At 40.1% G+C, this 23,005-nt stretch overlaps 1 protein-coding gene across 1 annotated transcript in view; it reads right to left on the bottom strand.

The window, feature by feature from the left end:
• The window catches only part of fndc3ba (fibronectin type III domain containing 3Ba), a 109,494-nt gene that overhangs the window by 17,765 nt on the left and 68,724 nt on the right, over nt 1-23,005 (bottom strand). The window contains exons 8-23 of the mRNA XM_022223052.2: nt 19,684-19,742; nt 16,384-16,535; nt 16,232-16,291; nt 15,976-16,114; nt 14,889-14,942; nt 14,481-14,605; nt 13,627-13,801; nt 12,960-13,046; nt 10,932-11,067; nt 9,346-9,417; nt 8,058-8,176; nt 7,741-7,846; nt 6,926-7,098; nt 6,026-6,139; nt 5,685-5,834; nt 2,961-3,241 (exon numbers count right to left, since the gene is read on the bottom strand). Of these exons, the coding sequence (XP_022078744.2) occupies nt 2,961-3,241; nt 5,685-5,834; nt 6,026-6,139; nt 6,926-7,098; nt 7,741-7,846; nt 8,058-8,176; nt 9,346-9,417; nt 10,932-11,067; nt 12,960-13,046; nt 13,627-13,801; nt 14,481-14,605; nt 14,889-14,942; nt 15,976-16,114; nt 16,232-16,291; nt 16,384-16,535; nt 19,684-19,742 (2,002 nt within the window). The remainder of the gene's footprint in view (nt 1-2,960; nt 3,242-5,684; nt 5,835-6,025; nt 6,140-6,925; nt 7,099-7,740; nt 7,847-8,057; nt 8,177-9,345; nt 9,418-10,931; nt 11,068-12,959; nt 13,047-13,626; nt 13,802-14,480; nt 14,606-14,888; nt 14,943-15,975; nt 16,115-16,231; nt 16,292-16,383; nt 16,536-19,683; nt 19,743-23,005) is intronic.

Below are 23,005 nucleotides of genomic sequence, written 5' to 3'. Positions count from 1 at the left end.
ATTCGGTTATTACTTTTCACTTTCAGAGTGCACCTTCTTCACAACTGCAGCTTTAGTTAATCTATTTCCTGTGATGTGTGTGAAGTGCAGTAATTATCCTCTTAAGGTGTCTCTGAAGCCTTTTCATTATAAATGGAATGCGGCAGTACTAAGCAAAGATTGAATAAGGAGACATTGTATTCTGACAAAAAAAAAGCCACAGAAAATATGTTTAATTATCTACATCATTATCACATTATTTGAGGGCTGCACAGTGGTTTCGTGGTTAACATTTTCACCTTGTTGCTGGAAGATCCCTGGTTTGCATCCCTGCCTGAAGACTATTTTTTTTCTTGAAAACATCTTTTTTTTCCCCCCTTTGGCATAGCTGTCAAGGCACCTATCCTTCATAACCTCAGATTGAAGACACTTTTAAAGCACAACACAGCCTTACTGCTGACAGAGCAAACAACATTTAGTGTGGCCCCTTCAAAGCCACACATACAAATAAAACATGAATAATACTATTTCAAGTACACCCCCGCTGTAAATAATAACCAGAATTAGAGTCATCGGCACACACAAGAGCTCCCACGGGTAGACTTTCATGCACACACACACAATATGCGCACACACACGCTTGCAAGTCGCTCTGGCACAGTGACAGCCATTATGCAAGAGAGCAGAGTGACATCAGGACAAAAACAACCTGAGAATGAAAACAATGATGTGTTATCCTACCACCTCCTCACATGTTCCTCAACCTTAGACACTCTCGCCTTTTTGTTTTTTTAAAAAAAATCACAATTCAAAGAACTCGCTCCACAGCCATATGCCCGTGCACAGTCACACAAACACGCACGCAAACAATCAGAGAAGCGCTTACAGAGGCATCAAATGACTGAACGCTTGTTTACCGCTGCTGGAGAAGAACAGGTTTGACATCACAGCTTATGTAAACATCAAAAAGGCTCTCCCTATTTACTACTAGTGCGACCTAAAAAATGGTATTTTTTATAAAATCTACACATTGGATCAAGATTACCTGTGATGCGGCACAAGTTATTACCTATAATGTCACAAGAAATACCTAAAATGAGTAGAAAAAATATGCACTAATAAATATTCAGGCTGATATTAGCACTTTTCTATAATTTACCATTAACTGGCTCTTAGTATTGTAGTCATTGTTTCATTATTTTATACGGCAGGACAGTGTTTTGGGAGATGCTGCCTTTGTCTTGTCTATTTAGTCGCTTCTAGATCATTTCTATTCATGAGAATGTGTTGACACCACATCTGAATTAGCACCCTGCTCGCTTTCCTGTGCATTTCGTATCGTCAGTCTGACGGATTCAGACCTAGTAACGTGCCAGTATTACTTTCAGCACAGTAAAAATGTGCACGCCTGCCAAATATAAAGACGTCCTTCGAGTGTACATCATTGTGTGAAGCAATTTAGGGAATTTACTTTCCATATTTCGGCACCAAAAATGGTACACAAACCTCAGAGAGAGCGCAAAAAGTGTACTTTCCAAGGCAAAAATCACCAAACACATTTCTGATCCAATTTGCTCTACAGAGTCAAATCAATTACAAACTGAAATGCTCATAAATATGTAACTTCAACAGTTCAGAAGGCTAAGATTTACTAATAATAAATCCAATTTGAGTTTTGACCAAACCTGACGTTAGTTGGCTCCTTCTTGCTGTCAGCTGTTTTCCAGTCTTTTACCTTGAATTTGTTAAATAATCAAGTAGCTGCAGGATCCTTATGAGCACCTCCAAAGCCAGAGTTGCTCGTAAGTGGCAGTAACTTTATTAATTCTTTTTAGCTATATCTTTATTTTAAATTGGTCCGAATCTATCTTCACATTTATTTCAGACAGACTTCTTACATGTTGCTGTTAAATGCTGGTTGAGTCTTGAGTTGGGATACTTTTATTGCAGTGTTTGCAAAGTAGTGGTTAGATTATCATCACACAGACAGAATTTTTGCTGTTTAGGAAATCAAGTAATTTATGAGTTATTTGGACTGTTTAATAAGCTTTAATTTAATTTAGATAATTGTTTATTGTGTGTAATTGAATAATACATCATTACAGATAATCTAGTTGAACAAAGATGGACTATAAAGATTAGGCATCCCTTATACGATCCAATTTTGTGTGATAAATTTTGTACCATGACTGATCGACATCACTTTAACAGACTGATGAAGTCAACAATGTTATGCATCTCATGCTTGAAAAGGCTTTTTGTTAAAGTTGCAGAGAGTTGACTGGCTGTGTAGCATGAACCATTACTAATCCTCTCAGCTCAGACTTCCAGACAACAATCCCGCAACTCAAAACGCCCGTGGTGATGCAGTTTGAAAGAGGCGGGAAAATACGGTACAAATAAGTCACTTAAGGCGCGATTGGTTGCATTACATGGAAGGCATGTAGTATCCATTGTTGCAGTTCCAGGAGATGATCTGTACTCAGGAATTAAAGTCAAAGTTGTTTGCTTTTCAAATTAGTCTCATCTGAGCCTCATTCATCGGAATAACAATTTAAAAAACTCAGTATTTTTATATCAAGAATGTGAAAAGTGTGTATTATGGTGTCAAATCTACAGGGAATTTCCAATCTGTCCCTTCTGCTCTAAAAGCAACATTTTGGCACGCAGCTCTTGTGGTGGAATTTTTAGACACAGCAAGTAGCTGTTTGAAACATAAAAGCTGCAGTAACTGCCTGTCAAACACCAACTCGAACATTCATCGGGCTGCCAGAGACATGAAAAATGAATGTTGTTCTGTAACCACTGGAGCATTTGATGAGAAAAAAAATCTGTTAATGCAGTTACATTATTCTAATATGTCATACTGATAATGAACATCTGCCAAGATGTCAGAGGCCATCTATCATAACCCCATGATTTGGTACCCAAGAAAACGTCACTTTACATATTAATTGGGTCTATAATTTAAAAATCAGTACCTGTATTCACTGTCTGGCTGCAGGCCTGTGACAAGGTGACTCGTCCCTGATTCCACAGTGATGGTTTGGTCGTCCAGGGTGATGACGTAGGAGGTGATCTCCGCCCCGTTGCTGTTCGGTTCCTCCCATTTCAGGAGGAGACAAGTCGACGGGGAGTGAGCCGACTCCGAAGAGGCCGGGAGGTCCAGGAGGGCCAGGGAGGAGACCTGATCAGGGTTCGTCGCCGGGGTCCGGAAACTCACCTGGTCGCTGTACGGACCGGCGCCCGCCTGATTCACCGCCTGGGCGAGACACAAAAACACAGAAGGGGATAAGACAGTGGAAACTGAGGACAGAGAAGAGGTGAAAAGAGGGAGAAAAAAGAAGGAGATGATGGAGGTAAAGACCACACCAGATAGATGAAGATGAACAGAGAGATGGGATGAAGACAAAGGGGCGAAAGACAGTAAAATAGAGCAAAGAAAAAAGAACCGAAAAGAGGTAGAGGACCAGAAAACCAGCAGGAGATGAATTCAAATTAGTTGTGAAAGAACATCAGTCTATTTTTTTGTACCGACACATTTATATTCACCTCAAGTATCCTCTACTAAGCGCCTTCCAATCACTGCCTGCAATAGTCTACTTCAGTGCCTCATGCAAGCTTATAGAGGAGCACACAAGTACAAAATAAACCAGCATTTACATCTGAGTGATTTAAAAAGGCTGAACTCCAAAAAAGTTTGTTAAATTGCTTCCCTGCATTTCTGTTACTTTGTGGCTGTTAAATGTTGTGACCAAGACAGAACAAATCGGCTCTGAGAAGTAATGGATTCTTTTTAATAGTATAAAAAATACAGCACTTCCCTGAACTGCAGGAGCTTTTATTCTTTAGTACAAAAATATATAGTAGAAGGTAAAATTTGCAGACCACAGTGTGTATTTACAGCAAAAGTCTTGACTTAAAACCTTATCTTGACTGTAAACTATCGATAAACTTTGATGACCGGACAAGAAAAACTGCACTTCAGTGGCACTCCTGATTTATCCCCAGCTGTCAACTTTGCACTGGCGAGGCTTGACAGACGTAAAGAACTTGATTTATTCTATCCTTACGACAGTGTTTGGCTATTTGAAGTGTTCTCATAAAACATGCTTGCGTCAAGTTGCGCAGATCTGAAACAATGCCACAGCAAAGGAACCAGTTTGTACAGGTAGAAAACATGAGGAGTCACACAGAGTTCAGAGTCTTTATACGATGCAGATGAACGAACACACAGGGGCTCGCTACCAATGCATGAAGACAAATCACGTGCACGCACAAAGCAGTGACTAGGACATTAGCTTAACCTTGTGTTGCCCTCTTAAAATAATAAATGAGCCCATAAAGAAGTGAGCTACAAAACATGCCCTTAGTGGATTTATAGCTTCGGAGGGAGCATTAGGAGAGAAAGCACAAGAGAGACACAAACACACACACACACGATATAATGTACATATAATTAACCCTCTAAATTCCAAGTTTCTGGGCATTTTTTGATCCTGTGGGCTCATTTTTAATTGCACTTTAACAAAGTTATAATGCCATAAATCAAAAATAAATCAAATAAAAAAGTTGACTTCTGCGATTATTTTGGTTACAAAAACTGAAAAAAGCAATTCAATGTGTAAAAGAGTGTGGCAAATGCCGAAAAAAAATGTGGCTCTACATGTAACAGATGTTGTACTACTTGTCTCCTGCAATTCAACAGAACAGTCCCTGATTTTCTGTCATGCATGATGTAGCCGTGGATTGCCGGTTGCACCATGGATCACAGAATTTCTTATTTTTCTCAGGTGCTGTTTAATGCAAACATTGATTTCTTTGGCGACTTTTTTTTTACATGAGATGTGTAAAATAAAGTGATATTTATGAAATACCAAAATTTTAAGCTTATATATAAGTTAGGTTTTCTGACAGGAGTAGTTCAAGGACTGTGGGGAAATTAAAAATCTGACGATTCTTTCTGTCTTTACTCTTTATTTATTTAACCTTTATTAAACCCGGGAGGTCAATTGAGAACCAATTCTTATTTACAATAGACAACCTGTCCAAGAGGCAACAAAAGTTAGATACAAAACAGTGAGGGAATAAAGAGAATGGAAAAAGTGTTTCTGGCTCTGAATAATATGTTGTGTTATTTTAGAGGGTTTTTTTTTTAGAAAACATGCCTTTCAAATGGCCATCTGGCATGTTTTGTAATATATATAAATCCTAAAGCAGTATTAAAAGTTGTATTCCGTCCAAATGTTTGGACAGAATACAACTTTTAGCTTCTTGAAAATTTTCCGCCAAGAATGGTCATTTGAATTAAAATTGAGCATAATTATGCTCTCGAGTAAAAGTCGGGGCACAAACTGAATTGGTCATCATCAACCTTCTGGTCTCTTGCTTGCTGTGTGTGTCGTTTGTTTATTATGCTCCTTGGGTTGTGTCTAAGTGCTGCACTATTGTCCGTAGCTGTGTCCTGACTGAATTTCTGACTCATGCTTGGAATTTTGTTCTCCATTTGCATTCATCTCTTTCTGCGTCCTTGTGTTCATGTACGGTACACGGTAGCTTCAGCATGTTCCTCTTTCTTGTATTGCCTGAGTACTTGTCCATGAATGCAGCACATGCCTTGCGAGTAGACATGAGTGTGTGTATTTTCGTCCAAGTCGACCTCCATCCAGTGCAGGTGTAAACAACGCACTTTGTGGGTTTGTTACCTGTAGCCTGCAGCAGAAATCTGTGGCAGGCGTCAGGTCTGACAGCTCACACTGTGTGGCGGATCCACAGTAGATGAGCTCCATGGGTTCGTCTTCTCTCGCCCACTCCAAACGATATTCAGAGATGTCTGTACCCGAACCCTCAGGGCTCTGCAACACAAAGAAACACACACTTAGCTCACTGGAAACAACGGAAACCTGAAAGGATCAAAGTTGAGCACGAAATAGAAGTTTATGTCTGTTGTCTTTTCCACAAGTTTGACTGACTTTTGTATTTCCTTTGTCGACAGAAACATCATTTCTTTTCTAAATAGCGTTGTGTTTCTGTGCGCTTATCTCACCTCCCAGTTGAGCGTTACACAGGTGTTACTGGTGAGAGTGATGAGTGGCGCCCCACATTGGCCAGGAGGACCCGCTGCAGTCGTCACCTCCGTCGGTTCAGAGTACGCCCCGAACTGAGACACACAAAAACCAGAAAAAACAATTAGACTAAAGGTGCAACAATAAGTCAATTAATTGGCCAAAGGAAAATTAAACAGCAACTGTTTCACTCTTTTCCTAAAAAAGTATTTCAAGGCAAAAGTGTCAAATATTTGCCGTTTCTACTTTCTCAAGTATGAGATTTCATGCTTTTCTTTGTCTGCCACACATGACAGGAAAGTAGTTATGTTTGACATTTGGACTGCGGTTCATATCTAACAAAAGCTGAAATGGAAGCACAAATCACACTTAAATCGATTGTATATGTACATGAGTTGTGTGTTTTTGGACGAGCACCGGAACTCTGCTTCTGTGTCTTTGTGTTTGTTGCAACAATTTTAAGTTTAATTACACTAAGAGCTTCCACCGTTCGTGTACTCAATGTGCTAAGTAGGCAAACAAGTGCCATTAAACACATAAATCCTGCTTGTCAAAAAGGAGAATTGCATTTATAATTTGAAAGGTTGACCTGTTGGGGCGCCTGGTTCTAACTCAAAAAGGTTTCCTCTGGGAAGGGATTCATTTTTTGTACTAGTAGTTGTTGTTCTCTGTATTGTCTGTTGTAATTTATGGTAATGTTTGGTATAAATGTTAATATGAAACTTTGATCATCAACAAAAAAGAGCGCAATGTTGTTTTAAATGTTTTTGTTTGAGTCAGGGTGACTGAACTTACAAGCTGATGGATCTTCTACTTCTTTTATTATTCTAATTATTAATGTTGATCACAATTCTGTTTCCATGAGCAGGTCGGCTTCTCACCCCGGCCTCGTTGGCCGCCCTCAGTCGGAAGCTGTACGTGGCACCGGGTAGCAAACTAACAACAGTGCACTGCAGCTCCGAGCCGTGGTACACCTCCGCTGGCTTAGCGTCGCCCTCGCTCATCTCCAGACTGAACACAAACTCCTCACACACTCCCTCAGACACTGGAGAGTCTGAGGAGACAAAAATAAAGGAAGAAAGAGAAGCATTTTCAATCAAACGATCATGAATTCAGATTATCTGTAAAGGAAACATACAACAGATAAGGTGACATGATGACTTTTACACAAAAAGTCTTTTAAAAAAAAGACATATTTTACAAAGGGGATTTTTCCTCCGACAGTTGCTTCAGTTTGCCTGCAGCAAGATGAAAATAACAAAAAATGGAGACAGTGGGGAAAACCCTCCGATACATTATGTCTGACCTTCAAATTGAACCAGTAATTGCAGCAGCGCTGGCTGAATGTGAGCTGATTAGGAATGTGACCAGCTATATTTAACTGGTTAAAGGAAGACCTTCCTCAGCAGTGCATGCTGGGAGACTTTCGCCTGCCAAGAGATAACAGTTCTAATCTGCAATAATGGGCCAACATTAGGAGAGTTAAGTCAGATATGAGGGTAGGTTTGGCGTATAATGGGCTAAATTAGGACTCTATTAGGCTGAAACATGGTTGACTTCGCTTACATTAGAGTAGGCCAGGGAAACATATTGAGCAGCCAGAGGGTGATTAAGCTGCCTTATATATGAAAACATAAATTCCAACTTATTTTAGAAAATAAAGCCTAACGCAGTGTACGTGTATGTCCGCACTCACCCCATTCTAACTGCACTTCCTTGTGTTTAGCTTTACCCACAATCCTCGGCAGCTGGCAGGGCCCTGGCGGGACACTTAATGTACGGACTGGAACACTGACGGTGCACTTCAGGAGCAGAGACAAACACAGGAAGTCAAACCAAAGGCGAAGGAACTACAACTATAGATCAGTTTGATGAATAACTGTCCCAAATGGTAAATATATATTTGAACACTTTGTCACTGGTGCCCTGCTTTTAACACAATAACTGACGGCGAAAAGTTATCAGTGTACCGTTTTAAAGTTGTGTAAGTATGCAGGTGTGTGTGTGTCATACCGGGCTGTGTCCTCCGGTGGTGATGCTACACACACGTAGGCGGTAGTAGGTTCCAGGTGTCAGGCGCTCGCACACACATTCTGTCGCTGGACCGCTGTACGCTACCTCCCACTGACTCGCTGCGTAAACACACACAAAAGTTACAATTGCATAACCAATTACAACAATGAAGCCAAAGCGCAAACACATACTCTCCCCTGCTGTTCTGTATGTTTTTCTGCTTTTCATGTAATCACTGTTCCAGAAATAGAACCACAAAGACCTAATTAATGCCCGCACAACACTTGGTGCTGCTGTTTTGTTGCTGACTCATCGTGTAGGCTTGTGAAATACAATATGCCGCTGATGTCATGGAAGTATGGACTCTGTTTACGCCAGAAAGGTGATGGCGTCGTGCATACGTATGGGTTATCTGCATGCACCGGCTGGAACATGACGTGAAGTCGATGCAAAAACTAACAAATGTGGCACAGAAATAAAGAAAACAGACAGTGTGCAGTGACTGTTGTACGAAATGTTGAGTGTCACCCCAAAAACACATGATAATATGACAAATCTGGGTAAACACAGCGAGTTGGGAAAGGGTCATGCTAATAGTTAGCCATACCCGGTGGCACAGAAGATATAAAGGACATCGAAAAAGTGAAAAAAATAAAATAAAATTGGTGATGTATCAAATGGGCACAAAATGTGTGTAAATTAGCTCTGATGCTTCAGAATTAACATTTCAGCCAATCCTTAAATATAACACTGCTCTCTCTTAGTATTAACTAATACATGGAGACTGAAGCAGTTGAAATGAATCATATCACATCCTGTCACATGGACTGAAAGGACTAAATATGATGACAAATGATTTGAATTTAACACAGGCTTTGATATTATATTCTTCTGTTCTTTAATATTCTACACTCGTCCCAATATACAACCAATTTCTCTTTCTTTTGTGAGATTAAAGGAATACGGAATTAATAAAATGACGCCTCTTTTCATTACCTGCTATATGGGTGGAAAGAAACAAGAGAACATTTGGTTTCCTGCAGCGCAAACCGGGGGAAACTCAAACGGCGATGTGCTAAATTGATGCTAACAAAGAGTGAATTATGGCCGCTTTCCCTCTGAGGAGAGTAAATGAGTAAAATAGATACATAAAAGGAACGAGCACAGGCCTGAGAGGACGGATGGGACGTTTCGGGCTTCATGTTATAAGGTGATGGATTTAGAACAAGCCGTTTGAATGAGCTGAATGTGCCGTTGCTTGGATGGATGGACTGAAACACACTGGTACCTTCAGAGCAGCCCTCCGAGATCTCCAGCAGGTATGTAAGCGCCTCCGAGCCTCCATTATCCTGGGGAGGATCTGTTAGAGGAAATTGATCAGCTGGTTTTAATTAGGGATGATATGGCACAAAAAACATTCTCAGGAGGCTACGTGTGAGAATATCTGAAACATGGGTATTAATGGTAATGGTGTGATTTCAGTGACGTAAAGTACCCAGTCTATCAGCACAATATCTATAAATAATGCGTACATCACGCATTAGTAAGTCAATGTAGCATCCTCATAAACATGGAAAACATTTCACAATGACTCATAAACCAGCTGTAGCAAATCGTTTTTTGCATAAAAATCATCATTATCAAATTGCTTTGCTCTAAATGTTCGAGCAGCAATGAAGATGTAATAGGAAACTGTTTTCATTTGTATGGATACAATATTACAGAAATCTTTCAGGCATAACGGTGAAATAATGCACTTGATTTATGTGGAGAATGTGTCGATGAACACTCCTGAAAAGAATGCTCTTGGCTGTGCCTCAGTTTATACATATTATATCAGTATCTACAATTAGAAAATGACCGTTTTAAATCTCCGAACCTCAAGAAGTATCTGGGCATTTTATTTACTCCTGTCACATTTTAAGTCACTGTGGGCTTGTGTTTTGTTTTTTACTGCAATATAAAGTTTTGCACCTCTATGGAAACGACACAACCACGGATAGAAGTGGAGAAAACTCAAAAAGCATGCAGCATCACAAAGGTATAATGCCGTAAAACATAATTAAACTGAACTGTTAGGTTAGTTTAATACAAAGAAACAAAAATGAACACGTGCAGCATTTTTCCAGTTGCAGGTGATACTAATACTAGAAAAAATTATACAAAATGGTATATATATATATATATATATATATATATATATATATATATACATATTAATGTAGCTTAGCTTAGCTTCTCTCTGCTCCTTTTCATTCATTGAACAGATGCTGTGTTGTATCGTTTTTAATGAATGAAATAAATAAATAAAATAAATGTATTTTTTATTTACTACCATACTTGTCTCCTATTTGTTTTGTGCAAACACTACCTGCAGTTCAGCCAAATATCCCCTGAAATTTTGTCAGTTTTGCTATTGGTTGCAGTCAGAGCTTTTAGTAGTTGGTAGTCTTTTTTTTTTTTTTTTTTTACAGAATCTGGCTCATGCATGCGAATTATTTTAGGAAAATTCTTAAAAAATGAAGCGGTTTTAATGAAACATCACAATTTTTAAGCTTAGATTTAGCAAAATGTTGAGTTCAAGAACTGGTCACCACAGCTGGACACCACTTGAACACTTCAAAGTCCGACAATTCTTCCTGTTTTTACAATTTCTGTATTTTCATCGTCAAAACTGGAATGTGTCTAAAGCTAAATAGTGACTGAGATGTGTGTCACGTTTGCTGTCTTGTTGGTTTCACCATGTAACCATATAAGTGTATTTCTTAAAATTCTCAGAATAAACAAAAAGCATTGATCTTTTTGGATATTATTTGCATATTTTAATCATAGAAGATGTAAGCACGTGCGAATTTAAATATTGTGTCTCTTTACCCCATGTGACAGTAAATCCGTAGGGTGTCGCTCCGGTAACACAGGGGGTCGATGGAGGGCCTGGTTTGTCTGGATTGGTGGTGCACACCAACACTTCACTGGGACTGCTCTTTCCCTCCATGTTTGATGCTATGAGCTGCAGGGAGGCAAACACACAGGATGGAGGGTTAAAGACAGGCACACCACGCGACAAAAGTAACCAAGGTCAGGGAGGGGGGAGAAGGTGGGGAAAGGATGTCACAAAGGAAGGATGGTAAGAAGCAGCAGCAGGGGACTTGGAAGAAATAAGGCGAGAAGAGAACACACCGAGGAATCTATCAGAAAAGTGCAGTAATTGTCCTGATTAATAGGAGCTAGTACTCTCAGCTGCTTCATCTGTGGTTTCTCCTGGCTTCTCTGTCATCATTTCTCAGCAGTTTACTCCCTCCATTACCCCAGCCAATGGACAATCAATTTGCTTTGCTCTCAGATGTTCACTCGGCATGAACAACAAAAAAGAATACAGACCGTGTGCGATCGTGTGTGTTTGTGTCTTCGAGCATCTGAAGCTCCATCTGACAGTGTTGTGTGTGTAAGGTCTTGCTTGACATGATTGCACCATAATACCAATGCAAACACATTTACAGAGATCTGCTGCTGTGGGTACATTTTGTCTCGCACTGTCCTCACATTAAGAACAGTTATGATCATGGTTTTAGCAGAGCGGGACAGTGATAAATGGCTCATGAATCACCTTGATCCAGTACTGATTAAACTGCAGCCAATTCTCTGGTGTCAAAATGCCGTATTTCTTCCTTGACTCATGGATGGTGATTTATCACTGAAAGGCACTTGGATGGGTTTGTATCCTTGGAAACATTTTTTTTCTTAACCAAAATGGATTTTAGATTGATCAAGTAAGAAGCCCGAGGAAAAGAGTGCAGACTCAACACACAGGATGACTTAAGCGTTACAAGATGCACTTCATATCTGAAACTAAACAAGCTCTGTTTTCACAATAGAAGTAATGCTTTCAAAGTTTAGCTTTAGTCTACTTTCAATCCCACACTGTGCAGATTTGAGCAATTTTTCTGTATTTTGTTTTTGCTTAATTCTTTGTCTGTATATTAATTATAGCTGAAACAGGCAGATATCTGGAAAAAGCAAAATAAAATAAAAAAGGAAAAAAAAAATCCCAGAAAGAACAAAACAAAACTTGTCATAATTTGAAAACAGAGCCCTCCTACTGCAGCTTTTCCATTTCTCCTTTCTGTGCTAAGCCCCTCCAACCAGACAAGCATGAGAATACGCATGCATTTGAAACATGCAAAATGTTGCCAGTCATTTGTGGCTTTACACAGGATTCAAACTCTGCTTTCCTGCGTGAAAATCCTCTGTTTTGGCCTCTGTGCTGTGCTGCAATTTAAGACAAAGAAACTCTTGAGGCAGGTGCATCGGCGACAGATGAGCGTGTCCAAGAGTGCCAAACAGACTCCTGCACACTGTCTAACTTGCAAAAACACATTTAGTAGTGCAACATTTTGGTGTTTCATCTGGAAAAAGCTAACTCATTATATCACCACAATACTACCTCTCCTGATCTGGTTAAAAAAAAAAAAAAAAAGTCCTGTGATTGGCCAAAGCCTCCTATCGCAGGCTACATTTTTTAAAACCTAACAACAGAGCCAAGAGGATTCACAGAAAGTACAGTTTAATGTAAGGCTGCCGAAACTACAATACGCTGAGAGGTTAGTTGACGTTTTTGCCAAATGGCACCAATCAAACCTGCCTACTCCGGCTTTAAAGTGTTCTATCTTGCTTGTTTTATCTATACAACAACACAAGTATGAAACATGGAATACAGCATCAACCTTATCATCCAGCTATTTAAAAAAAGTCAAACTATTCCATTAAAGAATAATTATAAAAAAAGTTTTAAAAAAGTTAGCATTAAATCATTTTCTATCTCCACCAACTTTCTGATTACACAAATACATCGCTGATGTGCACAAATACAAACTTTTACATCCACGTCACACCGTCACTTACCCTGAATTTATACTGTGTGCTCCTCTTCAGGCCTTGTACAGTACAGGTCAAGTTTTCTCCAGTGTACTTTGGATGAAAGTCTGTTCCCTGTGGGAGATAAAACTGTCAGTGGCCTGAGTGTCAACGTGTGTGTCAGGGTTATTTCTTACAGCGTGAATTTACATTAAATTACATTTCGGAGTATATGGATGCAATAGATGCTGCCTTTTCTTTTTGACGACTTTACATTTACATATAGATATAACGTTTGCGAAGGAAAGAAAAAGACTGTGCAATATACGCTGAAGCATACGTGCAGGTATGTTTCTATTTATGCTTCTGTATTATGAGATCTATAGCTGTAATATCTGTAATGCATTTACCCAGTCTCTTTTCAGTGGATTATTGATGTACTTTTCAATATTTGCTCATAATGCTTTTCAAAATGTATTGCTTTCTGACTGAGAATTTTCCATTTTCTCTTTTATTATTACTACCTGGGGGATTCAATTGACTGACAGCTGCAGTAAAATGACAGAGCCCAGATATAGACACATGAATATAGACACATGAAGTGGACACAATCTAATAAAAAAAAAGGCTAGATAAGGTGTGGTACCTTCCACTTTCAATTCTGTGAGGTCTGTGAGGAAAATAAGTGCTTTAAATGTGAGCGTGCGGCACTCACGCTGTTGTCCTCCTGGATCTCGAGTGTGTATTTGAGTTGCTCCTCGCTGGGGCTGCCCTCGGGACGCCCCCACTCCAGGGTCACCCAGGACACCCCTGCCCTGACCAGCCGCGGTGCCAGAGGCAGAGCGGGCAGAGTGCCCATGGTGTAAAACACCACCTCTGTACTGAAGCCACTGCACAAAAAAAACACATTCCCATTTCACTCACATTTCATGTTTTCATTTAAAATGCTGAAGCGAATGACTGACTTGTGCAGGAGGCAGGAGATGCTGTGTGTGTGTGTGTGTCGTGAATCACAAACGCGGCAGAGACCATTTTTTAACAAAAGAGACAGCTGAAAGTGCTCATTTGACGGGAGTGAAGGGATGCATGTGGGGTTGCAGGTGATTGCTGGCGAAAAAGACGGAGGGCTCGTGTGTGTGTGTGCTGACTATGCTTGTGTGGCCATGACTTCAAATGTGAAGCGAGCTGAAGGATGTGTTCAGGCCGCTTTGAGTTCATCCACACAGCTAATATCCCCCTCGCTCTCGCTCCCCTGAATCACCTCCTCCCTTCCCCTTGTCACCCTAACGACTGCAGGCGAGATGCTCCCCGCCATAATGACAAAGAGGAGAGAGGAGAAATGGAGGGAAAATGGGAAAGAGGGGAAAAGGGCTCATGTCACATGCAGAATAATCGCTCCAGGTTGGTTGGTGCATGTTTGTGTCTCCGTCTGCCATCATGGGTGGTGGAAAAAAAAAAAAGCCCTGACACCTGCCTTCCGTGCTGCTGGATTTACGAGGATGTGCGCACAAATGCATTTCTCACAGTGTGAATATATTCCATATGTGTTTGTGTATTCAGAAACGCTACCTTGTGCCGATGTCGTTGTGGGCAGCCACTCTGAACGTGTAGCCACAGGCGGGGAACAGTCGTGTCAGCTTACAGTGTCTCTGGCTCCCAAAGTAACATTTTCTGAAAACACTGTTCTTCTTTCCCTGCAGAGGAAAGAAGAGGGCGGAAAAAGGAAAAAGAAAGAAAGACAAGAACACGATTGATTAGCTTAATTGCGATATAATTTTAAGAATGGAGAAAGAATAGTCTGACAAAGTGACAAAGTATGACTGGAAGCAGCTATTGATCTGAAATGCATAATTCACAATCTTATTACGCCTTGTCTCAAGGAAGTGAGTGTTCACATCCTTGTGGCGACATCTGCAAGTGCTTTTTTGAGGTGAGAGCAAAGTATGACGGATGACAGCGAAAGACAGACAGACTTACCTCATCCCACTCGAGAAGGTAGTTTGTGATTTTGGATCCGTTGTCGCCTGGGGGCTGAGGATGATGGAGGAAATGGACCGCATGAGACAGACAAGAGACAAGAGAGAGATTGAGAGATTAGCCCAGGATAAAAGACTGTGGCAATAAGATGGACAAACTGCCTGCTGTGTTTCTATGATTGGCCTCATATCTTGTCTGGGTGATTGATGTCACTCTTTACCAGTGACAGTGCGAATGGATCAGAATTACTCACTAAAAAGAGAAGGTCAGGGAGGATACAGGGACGCACCCGGAAGGTACTGTGCAACAATGCAAGAATGTCTACGAGGTGCTGCAGGGCTGGTAAAGTCAAACCAGGAGGTAAACCAGGTGAAGCAAGAAAAGTTTTATTTTTCCTGCTAATATTTGGTAGATGTGGACTCATTGGAAAAGACATAGGATCTAAGTTTAACAATTTGTCAGTCTTTTGACAGATTAGATAGACTTATACAGCTTCAAATCTGATTATAACACCATATCATTAAAACACTGTGACATTTATTGCAGTGAAAATAGTTGGAGTATCTTCCTGATAAACTATCCATCCATTATCTATGCAACGCTTAATCCTCATTAGGTTTGCAAGGGGGCTGGAGCCTATCCCAGCTGACTTAGGGAGACAAAGAAGCACATTACATTCACACCTACGGACAATTTAGAATCACCAGTTAACCTCGGTATGTTTTTGGACTGTGAAAGGAAGCTAGAGTATACAGAGAAAATCCACACATGCACAGGGGGAATGTGCAAACTCCACACAGAAAGACGCCAGGACGCGAACCGTTGATTTTCTCGCTCCTGATAAACTAGTACAATTTAATTTAACCCTCAGAAACACGGTTCAAAAGGCATGTTTTCTTTTTAAAAATGCCAAAATGACAGCTTTTATCAGAGTCAGAAACTTGTAAAACAGAAATAATGATCAGCTTTTTTTTTTTTTTTTTTAACAGTTTCCAAACACATCATGTTTGATGTAAAGCTCCGAAAACAACAAAAACATTGATTATTCATCAGGAGTATTTGGACATGAAGATGTCTGTGTCTGTACCTTCCACTGTAGGGTGAGGGTGCTCTTTGTGCGGTTGGAGAGCTTTGGGGTTAACGGGACGTCAGGGACGCCGCAGTGTGTGGTGAATGAACCGGCCTCCGAACACGAGCCTCGAACCGAGTTGTACATTGCTGACACCCTGACAAAAGAAAAAAGAAGACACCACGCATGTTTAAAGTGTTTTTAAGCAACATTCAGAGGATTCCTGTTCCTGCAACAAGTGAAGCCTGAATTTAAATTACAAAAGCTTCCCTACCGTACGTGGTAGTCTGTCGCTGGCCTTAGGTCTTTCAGATGGTACTCCAATTCTTCCCCGCTGAAACACACACAGGAAAAACACAAACGTCACACTAGTGCACTTTGAATGGGCTTATGCTGTATCCCATCATCCTGGAGGACATGTCTAACCTGTATACAACACGATACTTTCCGTCTCGCCCCTTATCCGAGAGGGAGACCTCAAAGGAGCAGGACACAGGCATTCCGTTACTATGCCTGTTCACCAGCCCTGCTGGGGGGGCCCAGGATAGCCGTGCAGCTCTTGCCTGAACATTAGACACCTGGAAGACGCAAAGAAGCACAAATACTACGAGTTATGCACACAATTAAAGCGAGAACAATTCACAATTTCCAGTTTTTACCCACATGTGTAGTGTGACCTGTACAGGACGATTCATTCAAACCTGTTTTTCTATTCCTAAATGTTCCTTTCTATTCTATTTCACCATATACTCCTGCATTTAATTTTGTTATTTACCTCTCTGAATAGATAAAATTGTTCAATCAAATGTGCTTTTGCATTAGTTTTGAATGTGCATGAGTGCTGTTTTTTTTTTTTACTCTTTATGTATGTACATGTGCATTAGTGAAAAACAATGTGTTAGTGAAACCATAACTTCAGATTTAGCTGTTCTTTCAAACTCAAGACACATTAACACCAGTAACAAGGAAAATTTAAATGAACAAATCCAAAAAAGAAGCCTGTGTCTGGGTACAAGTGCTAACATGTTGATAGACTGTAAGTTTTAGTTGCTGCAAATGGTGGGGTTAACCAGTTTGGTAGGATTTAACACAATCCGTTGTCTTTTTACTTCAACTTCAGCTTTACTGTCATTCAGTAATGTATGCAATACACATTAAAACGAACTGACGTTTCTCACATCCATTCACAGGGCAGAAATAAAGGCAATATTATAAAATGCTACGAATAAATATAAGGTAAAAAAACTATGAGATATATTAAAAAGGCTAAACTAAATAATAAAATAATAATTTTTAGACCCAATATCCACTGAATATGTGTCCTGATGTTAACCACAACGCAAACCACAACCAAGGCGAAACGGTTTATGAGGAAAGAAAGCAAACATCATTTGTCACGTCATTTGTCAAGAATCCTGATTGCAGTTATCCGCTTTTACGACATCATAAACTGGATGAGAACACCTGTGCGTCTGATTAAATGTATTACCTTTAAGTCCACTTTTCCACTCTAATCCTATTAATCTTTTTGCTTATATGAACACAGGAAGTTAATAAAATGTCATTACTTGCACATAATAATGATTTACGCATCTACAATTAATGTGCAAGAACACTGGGTGCATTCAAATACACGTACAATTTTATGCTCCAAAAAGATTTAGTGTATCCCAATATGTCAAATGTAACATTTCTTATTACATCCTGTCAGAATGTGCAGTGTGCAAGCCATTAGGCTATTCTGGCCATTCTGACCCACAATCCTTTGCATAGCAGAACAAAACGTCACATATATCACAGTGCCTCATGCGAGTATAAACAAGCTGGGGCTGTCGAGAGCACGCAGACAGATGACAGCTCATTACGTACAGCAGACTGCAAGGAAAGTATAACGATGAAATAGTATGTACCGATTGTATACATACTGCATGCAGAAGTATGCATTCAGGGCAGATGTAGTGCAAAGCGAAAGGCAATAAAAGGAAAGGTATGCAATACCAGAGAAAAGTTAAAAGTTGAAGTAAGCCGTTATTCTAATTGCATGGGAGGATATAAAGCACAGACATAGCTTGCATGTAAGCATAAAGAAACCAGATCTGAACCCTCTTACGCGTTCAGTTTGCCTGCATTTACATGCCACCATGCTTATTCTTGCTAATTCCCTAATAGTTGCCTAGCTGTGCATAACAACCTCTAGCTACAAAAAGAGAACAGTTACATTTGTATATTTGACAAGTCTTTTTTACACAATACCTCTGTGTTTTGGGAATGTAGACATTTCTAAGTAAACGGCACAAACTCTCTGCACGGTTTTCTCGTGAGCTGAATGAGCAAAACTTTTCCCAGTATTCATGGTGACAAATGTTTGTTTCTTATTCGACCCACAGTTTATTTACTTCATACCCTCCTACATAAGTGGAATGCCCACCACAGCTGTTTGTGAGATTTATACAAAGTGATCAGTTTGGGAAATTGCTTTTGATGAAACATAATGTAATTTGGCGAAGGTGTCTTTAGAAATCAATCAGTCATATCCTCTGCCGTATAAAATTCTGAATATTAATGATTAACAAGCAATGGAGTGGCGCAACTGTGAATACGGCCGATAAACTTCACGTGCATGTAAATGTAGTTTGTGCTTTTCCGTGCACGCAGGTCATTTGAGGCAAAATGTGTTGAGGCAAATTATTCCTTTTCTTTGTTTATCTCTCTCTCACTCCCCCATCTACTCCCATATTTCAACTGAGCTGAAACAGATGAAATTTATTGCTATAAGAGCATACAATACTGTGAACATTTTTTAATGTTTTTTTCATAAAAGCTCTTCCTGTGCAACACCTTCCATCGCACAGCTGAAATCCATCGAGGAGCACATTTGCTGTCCGTCTGTCCTCTTTACACGCACTTGATTCAAACTAGTGCCTTCTTTATAAATGCATTACGGTAATAGACAGCCACGGTGCATCACATCTGCAGTTTATGAGACAAAACAGCAATCAATGACACAAGGAAACCTCTGAATTGCTCTACACCTGCTTTCCTTCCGCTTTGTATTTCATCTCGGTCTCAGATATAATCAGTTTAGAGATCATCCAAGGTTATGTGAGCAGATAAATTGCCGCCGTTAATCAGTTTCAGCTGTCTTTCACGCATTTCTCAGCAGCCGCACCTCCTTTTACACTACATTTCCCGCATCTTTCATTACTCCACTATCACTATCTGTTTTAACTCCTCGCAGATGTTAAATGGTCCAATTGCCCAGCCTGCTGATCAAACTGCTTCAAACTGGAAGCGAGCAATTCCTTGCTGCCAAACCATGTCTGCATGGCACCCGCTCATTCATCCACATTCCCCTTGGGGAAGGGAAGGAAAGAAAATAAAAAAAGCTGTTAGCGTGTTTACAGCGTTTTCCATCTGATGGAGGCTCAGTGGGAAGTAAAGGAGATGGGTGAGCAGATGCTGCCCTCGTGTGGCCACAGCGAGCACAACTTAGATAATCTGTAACCTTTAAAAAAAAATGAGGAAGAGATACACTGCAGAGACAAGTCTCAGCAGTTATTACAGTTAGTGTGCAAATTTGGCTTTCTTGGGAATAACAGAGACAAGATAAAAATGTGGAAAAGTCATTAATACTCATGCCAGCTATGACTGCATCAGACAAGGAGGTGATTGATGATAGTGGTTAGAAGTGTGTGTGCAATTGTGGGAAGAGGTACGCATACCAACCTGTGGTTTGTCGATTGTAGACAGCATGTCTTGAACACGCTTCCCCTCTGAATCATGATCTGAGGAGACAGAGACGGAGGAATAAATAAATAAGAGAATATATTTCCAGCAAAGAAGAGAAACTGTGTTTGTGTAACACGTGGGGTAAAGTTCTGAAGACACTTGTGCCAAATGTCGCGCCATAATTGCAATCTGTCTGTACAGTTTCTAGATTTCTGAATATGATTCCGACTACTTTTTAATTAAAACTGAAAAGAAGGAAAAGATCATTTCACCATCCCCAAGTTACAAAACAGACGCACATTAGCAATTTTGGCAGCGGTGTAGAAAACGCGGCTGTTGATTGACATGACGAAGATTTTCATTTCCCACAGGCCATGTTCTTGGGATATCTGGAAATCTACGGTTCATTATTATCCAAGGGCAGCCAAAGTTTGCGTCTAGATTGAGGAAGTTGCACGGCTGAAAAACTCAGCAAAAATGCATTTTCGCTTCCCTAAATCAACTCCAATATTGTCCATGAACATATTCTGTCCAACTTGTAATTCAGTCATCTGTGAAAATAGAACAAGAATAGCCCAAAAATAGAGCAAAAACAGACCTAGATTCTTTAGAAAGCATGTTGTCTCTTGGTGAGTGATGCAACACTTGTTTTCCTGAACAACTGCCTATTTCATCTCATCAAGTCATGATGAACATGGCAAAAAAAAAAAAAAACACACACTAAATTATCCAGCGTTCTACAGAAAAAGCATTAGTCACGAATTCCTGACCTAGAGCGACTAAAATGGGGATCACGAACAACTAAATAAAATATGACTCATATTCCACAGTGACTAGTCTGCTCATGTACATGGAAACTGTTGATTATCTTTGGAGCCATTAGCTCATAGAAACCATTATCCTCATCACTATTATGTACCATTTTCAATCAATTGTCGCGACACCTGTGAATAATTATTCACAGAAACATCTGACGTCAGCTGCTGTTGTAGACCTGCAGCACAGCTCATTATGTGTGACATTAGGCTGAATACGAAGCCATATGTATGTAATGAGGGCAGCTGTGATGTTTTGCTATATCTTCTAAGAGCACACGCCAACAAAGAAAGTCCAGATTTAATTATCTGCCCCAGAACCATTTAACTGAGTGGTTTTTTTTAAAACATTCAGACAGTATATTCAACTAAATATAGCTGTCAATTACAGCAAATATGATTAAATAAAACTTCTTCGAACACTGGGGATGTAATTATTATACACACTTAATCACAGAGTAGAGAGAAAAAGCGTTGTGGCTTATTATCATGCACCATAGAGTTTTACAGACCCACAATTAGTTCAGGAAATTAATTCAGAGCTATTTTGACAATCAGTTTTTCATTTAAGGTTTGTATTAAGCCATAATACCCAAATTGTTTTTGTTCCTCTTTATGAAATTGGAGAAATAGGACACCAAATATATGAAGCTGTCACTTTGGGCTCGAGGGGAGAGTGAAAGACATTACTTCCTGACATTTTGTAGAAAAATATCAACTGCTTAACTGAAAAACAGCAATCAAAACAACAGTTGATAGGAGAAACAGCTGCAGCCCATAAAGCCATAAAGGCAACATAAAAGCATAAAAGTATCGTAATGTGTTATGAGCAGGGCTTTTCTTTTTGCTCCACCGACTGATTGCGTCATGAGATTACAGGAAAGCCCCTCTGAGTGAGATTGTAAGGGTTCACACACACACACACACACACACACACATATGGTATAAACACATGCACAGGACTGGCCCACTGTCACATGTCTAAAGGTGATTTAGTGGACGCTGGAGGTTGTTATGAGGGCGAGCATAAGTGAATGAGTGAGCACATGTGTGGGTAATGGAAGTCTTTCCTTCTCCCCCGTGTGTGTGTGTGTGAGATCCCCAAAGTTGAGGATTTTCCGACCAGAGGAGAGCTGCTTTCTCCATCTGAGTCTAACCGTTCGAAATCACACAGGACGCACACGTGTGAATCTGGTCTGAAATACAAAACCGATATCAGACTACTGTGTTACACAACTGAGGAGGCACAAACAGCTGCACATATGGCTGGACGTTAATGCAGATATATATACACACACACGCAAAGGATTGTGATTAAAAGTAGGGGCAGGCCAAAAATCGCTCTGACTCAAGGCCGATATTTGGCATTCTTTCTGAAATTGGTATAGGTATTGGTATTGCTAATGACAAATGACTGATGCAGTAATGATTGCTATAATATAATGGTTCATGGTCTCAGAAATTTCTCTCACGCAGAGATTGCAAAAACTGAAAAAGAAACAAAAACCATTGCCAAAAACCAGAAAGTTAGCTACTCTTACATGGGCTAAGGCAATGCTAATGGCTAATGGCTAAGTTTGAAGGCAACAACAAATTAAACCACAATATAGTCTGGAAAATTAATAATGCTTTCAGTTATGGACCTTAGTGGCTATAAAAGTTATAGAACTGTTAAAGATTGATAAAACAGAGAAGAACAGCAGCAAAACTGCAGAAGACCAACAGATCAATTTCTCAGTCGATCTCACAACCGTATCTGTTATATATTTCAGTTTTACATTTTCAGTTATAGTCACCCTTACTAATGAAGAAGCCTAGTTGTGAATGACAGATTTCTTGTTATCACATGGTGCTAAAATATTACAGCTAATACAAATTGGGTCCAAATATTAGTTATCGGCATTTCTTGATTACCAATAATCGGTATCAATCTAAAAACCCATATTGGTCTATCCTCAGTCAGTGCTAGACTTTCATATATAATATATAAGCATGCACGATATTGATCATCATTGATATTGGCCAATAAAGGAAATATTTGCTCATAACGGAGATTAATTCTTGCTTGAAAATGTGACGTGTTTTCCATGCAAGTTGAAGTAGTTTTATTATTTTTCCGAGTGAATGCACATTTACGTAGGCATTGGGACACCAAAATTAACCAAAACTCATTGGAAAATAAAGTACATAGACGCACACGAACTTCTTGGTGTTCTTAGAGATATGAATGACGTCCAGTCACACACATAACCACGCCGCTTCTTTGCCATCAGAGGCAACTTTGGTACAACTTCAGCGTCTTGCCCAAAGACACTACGGCACAGGGAGACGAAGGAACCGGGGATCAAACCTGAGATTAGTAGACAACCTGCTCCACCACCTGAGCCACAGCCACCCTGTATGGGTGCTGTCGGTGCCTCTGACAGGTTCTATGGAGCAGAGGGCCTTACTGTGCCTGGGGGCACTATGAGTCATGGCAACAGTGATGTCATGGAAGCACAACC

The sequence above is a fragment of the Acanthochromis polyacanthus genome, chromosome 1 (assembly GCF_021347895.1).
Source record: "Acanthochromis polyacanthus isolate Apoly-LR-REF ecotype Palm Island chromosome 1, KAUST_Apoly_ChrSc, whole genome shotgun sequence".
Lineage (NCBI taxonomy): Eukaryota > Metazoa > Chordata > Actinopteri > Pomacentridae > Acanthochromis > Acanthochromis polyacanthus.
This window is presented reverse-complemented; position numbering and strand designations above follow the sequence as displayed.